Here is a 9,554-nt window from a genome sequence, read left to right as displayed (position 1 = left end):
CACGTTCTCTGCTGTAAACCTAATCTACTGTATACGTGCTCTACTGTATATTTTGTCTACTCTGTACCTCTCTGACCACCCGGTTCTCAGTGGGAATCCACTTACAGGAGGATTAGGGGGCTAAGATGTCTACAATGCAGCTTGGCGAGAGAGAGAGAGAGAGAGAGAGAGAGAGAGAGAGAGAGAGAGAGAGAGAGAGAGAGAGAGAGAGAGAGAGAGAGAGAGAGAGAGAGAGAGAGAGAGAGAGAGAGAGAGAGAGAGAGAGAGAGAGAGAGAGAATGAGTCTGAAAGCGAGAGAGAGATAGAGGGGAGGGGGGGGGGAGAGATATGTGAGACTCACGACGGTGGTGGTGGAGGTGGGGGGGGTTGAATAAGATGCAGCAGGACTGAACCAAAGCAACGGAGAAACAGACGGCCGAGAGACGGGACAACCCAGTGAGGGATATGGGGAGCCATCCCCGGACAGATATGCACCAGGCCCGGGCTAGGAGATCAGCGACCGGGGTGAGTAGCGCCACGGTAGAAGAGGCTAGGACTACAGGTACGATGTACGTGTTCCCTCCAGAGCTCCTTGGGTTCCTATACTCAGGAATCTGCTGGAGTGTGTTGTACTGTGAGCTGTGGTGCTAGCTTGGTGCTGCTGTTATTGTTGCTGGCTCATTGTTGGGGTTGATTTAGTTTAGGAACCTGTGAGACACATGGAGGCGGGCGGTGTAGAGTTGAAGAACACCTGCTGCTGCGGGACGTTTAGCGCGAGGTGGAGGCGCGGCCTCAACTGGCTCTGAGTGTGAACGTTTGTGTGCGTGTACATGCGTGTGTGTGTTTGTGCGTGCGTATATGCATGCATGCATGTGTGTAGGTGTGTGTGTGTGTGTAAGTGCATATATGCATGCATGTGTGTTTGTGTGTACTTGTGTGTGTGTATGTGTGTGTGTGCATGCATCCATGTGTGTGTGTATATGAATGCATGTGTATGTGTGTGCGTGCGTGTGTATGTGTTTGTGTGTGTTTGTTGTCGGTTGGTTTGCTTACCCACTTAAGGACAGATTCACACTGAGAGGATCACGGTCTTAAGTTCATGAACCGCACGTGGCTGACAGAGCAAGACGCGAGACTCCACCTTCAGCCTCTTTCAGCCTTTCGTCTTCTTCCTTTTGTGAAATCAAATATTACAAAAAAAAGACATCAATAGATGTCCGGGACTTCGTATACACTTGAAAAGGGAAGGGAAAGGAAATCGAGTCTCCTCGGGAGTCAAGGTGGGCTACCATCATGATTCCTTTGTGTAGCTTTTAGAGACAGGGGACACCACACCCAGAGCAGCGAGGGAGAGGCGTCTTGCCTGGGAACACCTTAACACTCAGACAGGGGGAGACGGGTTCGAACCAGCAACCTTCCGGTTACCAGCCAACCCGCTCTACCTCCTGGGCTACTGCCCCCCTAGCCCCCACCTCCTAATCAAAGGGATATCTGGTGTGTCCCTCCAGGGAGACAGAACAGAGGCGTGCATGGGGCAGGCAGCCCTCCCGGCTCCAGGCCTGCCTCGCTATAGGCAGGCAGGAGCGCAGTAGCAGACCGCCATGACCTCCGCGTCCCCCCTCCCCTTCCACACCAGCCCCCCCCCCAGCATGTGGACCGCCCTCTGTATCGTCTTCATCCTGGTCCCGGGGGCCGGAGCAGACAGCCCGGACCCTACCACTACGCGCAACGGCGGGGGATCCCAGTGCGGGGAGTACACCAACCAGGTACGGGCTATACCATGTGGTTCGGGATAGGTGTGTGTGTTTTTGCTGTAGGAGTTGCTCAGCAGAGGCAGAAGAAGGCTGTAAAGGTAGTTACGTTCGTAGCTGTGTGACATTTCCATGCAGGCTTGTCCACATTTTCCGGTTGTGTTTAAATGTAACTTGAGCGAGGAATTATAGCCATTAAATGTTTTTTATTGCAACTTCACCTGCTGACGTAAACAGTACCCGATTCTTAAGAGGAATACAAATTCGCTTTTTTTTATTTATTCACAAGATGGTCCAACAAGCTGTCTTTTGAGGGGCAGAGTTTAATGGACTGGGCCTTTGCAAAGTGTGGAGCTGACACTGGTGTTGACAGCGGGTAGAAAAGCAACACCACTTAGTTCTGACTTCCTGTGCTTCAGAACTCCCACTACAACAACCCCCCACTTCTGAGAAACACAGTGTGTGTGTGTGTGTGTGCATCTGTGCGTGTGTATGCTTGGGTGCGTGCAATGTGTGTTCTCCATTCTCAAACACATGCACCACATGTATGTGGATTTTGTTCTTGTTGTGGTGGTGGTTGCTATCGGCGACGCCGACATTCTTGTATCTGACGATCTACAACCACTTCCTCCTGCCCCGTTCACTCCCATAATCACCGTCTCCACCTTCCCTACCGACCCCACCCATCCACCATCCACTTCCTCCACCCAACATGCACCACCTCCCCCCCCACCACCCTCATCCACCTACTCCACCCACAACACACCGCAAACCATCCCCCACCTCCACCCAACACACACCCTCCACCACCTCCACCCACCACCCCCACCTCCATCGACCACCTCCACCCACCGCCGACTATCCACCATCTCCATCCAACATGCACCACCCCCCACCCCCACCTCCACCTCCACCAACCTCCCCCAACCATCCACCCCCACCACCGCCTCCACCACCACCAACCACCAACCACCTCCACCCACCAGGTGTTGGAGGACGGGATGTGCCGGCTGGTGGCCACCTTGCCCCAGCTGGAGGAGAAGCGGTGCCCGGACATGTTCCGCTGCACGGACGAGGTGTCCTACTGGCTCCACGAGAACCAGGAGCGCAAGCAGCAGGTGGCCGCCCTGCAGGAGACGGTGACCCAGCTGCAGCACGAGCTCAGGAGCCACCGGCACCGCATTAAGGCCCTGGAGCACCAGGTAGGGACGGCCCGTAGGGCCGCTTTAACAGGAGGGGAGTCAGGGGTCAGAGGTCGGCGTGGTCAGACGCAAAGCTACTCAATGATTTAGGGCCCGTCTGATTTAGGAAGGGTAAGTCGACGGAAGGATGACGTAGGTTTGCTGCGGGGGGGAAGGGAGGGAGGGAGGGAGGGAGGGAGGGAGGGAAGGAGGGAGGGAGAATACGTCTATTTGGGTTTGGCTGTGACGTGAAATATTGTTCAGTTTTCTCTCCAGAAAACCAAACTGTTGTTTGGTTTTTCACACCAAAACGGTGTCAAATCTCTTGGTTTTGTCTCATGACTGTACGGTTATCCAAAAACACTTTCCATGTTACCTACGTCAAATCAATTGTTATGATCGTTATTATCAGGCTTAACCTACACAACATAAAACGTGTAGAAGTGATGTTGTAGCCATGTTCATTCCAGCAGGCATGTGGTTAAGGTATGGTACACACATGTAAGGTACATATAGAGTAGAATACTCTATACATATACTCTATAAATACACTTATACACATATGTGTATTTACACACACTACAATACACATGTATGTACACATTTATCATACAGTCATATATGTTAGGAACATAGAGTAGAGTACATAATATGGTAAGGTGAATCTGATAAGGTACATGCAATAAGGTATGCGCATGCAAGATACATACAGTAAGGTACCTACATATACGACACATGCAGTAAGGTACGATCATGTAAGGTAGGATCATGTAAGGTGTGCACAGTCATATCTATAAAGGGCCTGCAGTCCCTCCGCCCACGGGGCCGCTGACCTCACAGGCGCTGACCTTGCTGGCTAACGGGATTAGGCTGGGCCACGTGCCTCCTGCTGCACAGTCCTGGCAACAGGGCAGAGGCTGGGCCTGTTAGCATGTTAGCCTGTTAGCGTGTTAGCCTGTTAGCGTGTTAGCCTGTTAGCGTGTTAGCCTGTTAGCGTGTTAGCGTGTTAGCCTGTTAGCGTGTTAGCCTGTTTGTTAGCCCGGGAGGCAGGTGGGATGGAAGCCAGCTATGTGGGGGACCTTAACAGTGTTGCCAGATTGGGACAGATTTCCCGCCCAATCTGGCAACCCTGGCTGCAGCGCGCATCAGCCAGGGTTGCCAGATTGGACCGGGGAATCTGGCTCCGTTCTGGCAACGCCGGACGGGGGCAGAGCGCGCCATGCGGGGCCACGCTGGGTAATGGGAGTTAAGGTTATCCTTCCTATCCCGGGCTAGGAATAGACCGCAGGAAGAGCCTGTGGAACACACAGCTTCTCAACGTGGAGCCGCTGTGTTCAGTGGCTCGCTGTAATGTATCTGTAAGCTACATGCATATAAGATACATATGGTAAGGTTACACACATGTACAATTTATATGGTACGGTTTGTAAATATAAGATACCTATGGTAAGGTATGTACAGTACATGAAAGGTACATAGAGTGAGGTACACACTTATAAGTTGTACAGAAGGGTAAGTGAGACCCAGTTGGATAGTAACTGTGTGTTAAGTGTTTGATTGAGTCTATAGAGTATGTCTCTGACTCCCATATGTACAATATGGGAGTCATACGGATGCATTAATGGTGGGTTTGTTTGCTGACGAAACCAGTATGGATTTGTGGATGTGTAGACGTGTTTGTCGACATATGGATGACGTGTTTGTTGACATGTCGACGAGGTGCTTGTCGACACGTCCACGACGTGTTTGTTGACATGTCGACGCCCGATGCTGTGAGTTCAACCCCTTCAGTGTGTCTGTTTGTCGCTCAACGCTGATCCTGTCTGCTTCGCCAGAACGAGGAGAAGCATCAGGTGAACGCCACGGTGGAGCAGCACTTCAGCGAGCTGGAGACGCGCTACGTCGAGGCCACCAATGCGCTGCAGCTGCAGGGCTCGCTCATCCTGGAGCTGCAGGTAACACGCGTGGCCGAGGCTTCTGCATCATCAACACGTAGATTGGGCACTGCGTTAAAGAGGTTGTATTATGCCACCAGATGTAAGTGCGATTGGCCATTATAAATCAACGTCCCTCAATCGCATTTTTCTACCACATTATTTAAAGCTTGTCAGCAATCTCCTGCGACCCCATATATGCATTCCCGACCCTAAGGTTAGGAACCACTTGGTGGGGGTCATGATAGTGGTGATGGTGATGGTGGTGGTGGTCATGATGGTGGTGGTGGTGGTGATGGTGGTGGTCAAGATGGAGGTGGTCATGATGGAGGTGGTGATGGTCATGATGGAGGTGGTGATGGTGGTGATGGTGGTGGTGGTGGTCATGATTGTGGTGGTGGTCATGATGGTGGTGATATTGGTGATGGTCATGATGATGGTGGTGGTGATGAAGGTGGTGCTGATGTTGTGGTTCAGGACCAGCTCCACAACCTGACGGTGCTGATGGAGTCGGTGAAGCGGAACCCCGGCTGCATGATCAACATCGTCAGACCCAACCCCCTCATGAACGCCCAGGAGGCCCTGCACCCAGGTACACACTCACACAGATACACACACACACACGCACATGCACACGCACACGCACACGCACACACACACACACACACACACACACACACACACACACACACACAGGCACACGCACGCGCACGCACGCAAGCACGCATGCGCATGTGTGCACACACAAACACACACACTCACACACAGACACACACACACACACACACAAACACTCACTTGCACACACATAAGTACACACACATACACACGCGCACACACACACACAGACACGTTGGCACTTGGGCACACACACACAGACACATACAGGCAAGCACGTGGGCACAAACACACGCATAGACGCACACCATGCACAAAAGTGTAGAAAAACACTACCCATGTGGACCACCAGGTGGCACCAAAACCCAACTGCAATACCTAAACTCACCACTGCGGCGGTTGCAAGTTATTCTCCTTGTCCCCTCAGAGGTACAGCATGTGCGGAGCTGTCCCATCGACTGTGCCACCATCTACTACAACGGGGTGCGGCGCTCTGGGCTCTACACGGTGGTGCCAGCCCACGGGGGCATGCCTGTGGAGGTCTACTGTGACATGGACACAGACGGTCAGTGGCCCAAGAGGAACAGTCTCCATTCAGGCCATTAGTGGAGCCAGGGGGACTCACAGTGAAGGGCTTAGGGTGATCCTGCTCCGGATAAGGGTTAGGCTACGGATATTGGACCCGGCACCTTACGAGATCCTGCCTCTATGTAACACAAACACACGTCACACACAAATAGAGACACACAGACACGCGCACTTCTCACACACACACACACACACACACACACACACACACACACACACACACACACACACACACACACATACACACACACACACACGTCTCACAAACACACAAACCGTTCACTCACACACACAAACTTAGAAACACACAACCACACAAATAAGTACACCAATGCGCCACTATATCTAGGCCTCACCCTTGCTCCCCCCTTTCTCCCATCCCCCACCCCACACACACACACACACACAAACACCTACCCCCCCCCCCCCCCCCCCCCTCCAGGCGGCGGCTGGACGGTGCTCCAGCGGCGGGCCGACGGTACGGTGAGCTTCGACCGGTCCTGGCGGGACTACAGGGAGGGCTTTGGGGACCTGAACACAGAGTTCTGGCTCGGCAACGACCACATCCACGACCTGAGCACCCAGGGGGAGTACAGCCTGCGCATCGAGCTGGAGGACTGGAGCAACAAGCACAAGCACGCGCTCTACCAGAGCTTCAGGTGGGCCTGGCACGCGGGCACGCACACACCGAGGCCCCCTGAAACAGTGCATCCATTACCAAAAAACGTAATGGATGCACGTGCACGTGTACGTGTGTGTGCGTGTGTGTTTGCTTGAGTGCACTTATATGTGTGTGTGTGCATGACTTCCTACGTTGGTGGAGGTGTACGTGTGTGCGTTTGTGTACGTGGGTGTGTGTGCGTGCTCTCATGTGTACATGCGAACGTGTGCGTCTATGTGTGTACGTATGCATGTGTATGTTTATATGTGTTAACATTGGGGGAACTTGTGTGTGTGTGTGTGTGTGTGTGTGTGTGTACGAAATGTGTGCGTGCGTGTGCATATGTGAACGTCTGTGTATATGTGTGTACGTGTGTGTGTGTGTGTGTACGTATGCGTACATGCGTGGGTGTGTGTACATGTTCATCCGTGTGTGTACATGTGTGTATGTCCGTGCCCCCCCCCCCCCAGCGTGGAGGATGAAGAGCACCAGTACCGGCTCCACGTGAGCGGCTTCAGCGGCTCGGTGCAGGACTCCTTCAGCTGGTACCACGACAAGCAGTCCTTCAGCACGCCCGACAGCGGCAACATCTGCGCCGAGATCTCCCACGGTGGCTGGTGGTACAACCAGTGCTTCTACGCCAACCTCAACGGGGTCTACTACCGGGTGAGGGGGGGTTGTGGTGTGGGTAGTGGACAGGATGTTAGGGCTCACAAGGCTAGGAGGTCGGTGAGTGTGTGTCCATTTGACCTGTATGTGTGTGTGTGTGCGTGTGTGCTTGCGTGTGGGCCTATTTCTGTGTGTGTGTATGCATGCGTGTTGATGTCTGTCGGTGTACATGTATGTGCGTATGTGCTTCCATATCTGTATGTGTGTCTTATGTCTGAGTGTGTAGGTGTATATGTCTGTGTGTATGTGTATGTATGTCTGTATGCTTGTGTGTTTATGTGTATGTATGTATGTATGTGTCTCTGTTTGTTGTGTCTAGACTGTTTCTGTGTGTGTGTGTGTGTGTGTGTGTGTGTGTGTGTGTGTGTGTGTGTGTGTGTGTGTGTGTGTGTGTGTGTGTGTCTGTGTGTCTGTGTGTCTGTGTCTGTGTGTTTATGTCTATGTCTGCGTGTGTGTGTGTGTGTTCACCAGGGGGGGCGCTACAGCCCCAGGGCCCGCGGGCCGCTGGGCCCTGACGGCATCGTGTGGTACTCCTGGAGGGACTCCGACTACTACTCCCTCCGCCAGGTCACCATGATGATCCGCCCGCGATACTTCCGACCCCGCCTGTCGCCCTGACATCACCGCGACGACGGCCCATAAACACAACCCCACCACCGTGGCGACGCGCCTATCGGGACATGGACAGATCGCCAAACTGTGGTCGTGAAACTTTGATCGTCAAACTTTAATCGTGCGATCACAGCCGCAATACAAACTTTTAAGATATCGTAGAACCTTTTGATTTGGCGTTGGTGATTCTCCACCGGAGTGGAGGATTGGGCCGTCGCAGGATGGTCTGAGTAGTGCTTGAGTACCTGGACACGGACCTTTCTGGAGCTGAATACACGCTATTTCGAAGTTGATTAAACACGTCCCCAGTGCTTGATATACGGACTCATACTGTATATCACACGTCCTCATAACGCATAATTTATACACCGGGTCCCTCAGTGGGCGGGGGACGGGAGGGAGTCGACTATTATTTTGTATTATTATTTTGTACACTTATTTTGTAGACTTTATATTACTCTGACACTTTATTCGGACCCTTAGGTATATAATGTGGATGGATGTAATGGAGGGAAGGTTATAAGATGGCCTAGTGAATGCTACCTGATCGTTGTACCTATTAAGAAACAGTTAACAGTTAAACTGTGAACTGTTAATGCTGCTGGATATAATATTGACGTGTTCTTTTAACCTCTACTGAAATTTAATTTGGAAGTCTATTGGCAATTCAATTGGTTTTACAAGCCATTCATTTCACTGTATGTACAGTAGGCCTATATATGCACAAAAACAGTGAAATGCACTATAATTAGGCCTAACTATTTCCCTTTAACGTAATTGTATACACCAAATTCAATCCCCTTTATTTTACCTTTTGTTTGACTCAGAATACAGCCCTGCACTGTTTATTATTAATAAAGCGATATAACATGTGTTTATTTGACCGTATACTATCCAAATTGAAATACTAAATTCACAGAGAAAGTACTTATTGAAGTTCTCTTTGTGGAAACAAGCGTGTAGGCCAATATTCCCTGTTTGATTAATGCCATGGTGAGTTTCTAGCTGATTGCGTCCATCTCCAGAGGACTGCATTTACAGAATTCCACAATCCATGACCATCTTAGCACTGCCATGTCAATGTCACCGTAATGTGAAGTGAAGATGTGGGCCTAACTACCCTCTACTTATTCACCATTGGGTTAGAGGGTATGATACAAGATAGGCTAAACAACGCAGGTTTAGGGTACATTATAATAATAATAAGGGTACATTATTAATCATGAATTAACATTAGTTCATGCAGTTATTAGCATTATAATATATCAGCTATCATAGGGGTAAGGGGAAGTGGGTTTAAGTAATCCCCAGGCCTTTCAAATAATGCAGACGATACATTTATTAACATTGCCTTAGTTAACTTGTACACCTTAATTAATAATTAACATAAATACATTTCGTCAAGTTTAATAATTAATGTAGGCCTACATTAAAGATTATTACATTTTCTTGCTTTAATGGTAATCCCAGGGCGAAATTTTTTAATAGATTTTGTTGCAAGATTAATTAATTAATTAATTACCTATTTTTAGGCCAATTCCTTCTTAGCCTCTAAGTTGAC

General features: G+C 50.6%; 1 protein-coding gene across 1 annotated transcript; it reads left to right on the top strand.

The window, feature by feature from the left end:
* Nucleotides 1-1,580: 1,580 nt before the first annotated feature.
* si:ch211-203k16.3 (angiopoietin-related protein 7) lies at nucleotides 1,581-8,904 on the top strand. Its single transcript, XM_056581867.1, has 8 exons — nucleotides 1,581-1,745; nucleotides 2,717-2,932; nucleotides 4,747-4,866; nucleotides 5,323-5,437; nucleotides 5,891-6,028; nucleotides 6,494-6,710; nucleotides 7,183-7,378; nucleotides 7,853-8,904. The coding sequence occupies exons 1-8, from the start codon at nucleotides 1,581-1,583 to the stop codon at nucleotides 7,997-7,999; spliced, it is 1,314 nt and encodes a 437-aa protein (XP_056437842.1). The 3' UTR covers nucleotides 8,000-8,904.
* Nucleotides 8,905-9,554: the final 650 nt, after the last annotated feature.

Source organism: Gadus chalcogrammus, chromosome 21 (assembly GCF_026213295.1).
Source record: "Gadus chalcogrammus isolate NIFS_2021 chromosome 21, NIFS_Gcha_1.0, whole genome shotgun sequence".
Taxonomy (NCBI): domain Eukaryota; kingdom Metazoa; phylum Chordata; class Actinopteri; order Gadiformes; family Gadidae; genus Gadus; species Gadus chalcogrammus.
The sequence above is the reverse complement of the archived record's forward strand: the minus strand, read 5'-3'. Positions and strand labels throughout refer to the sequence as shown.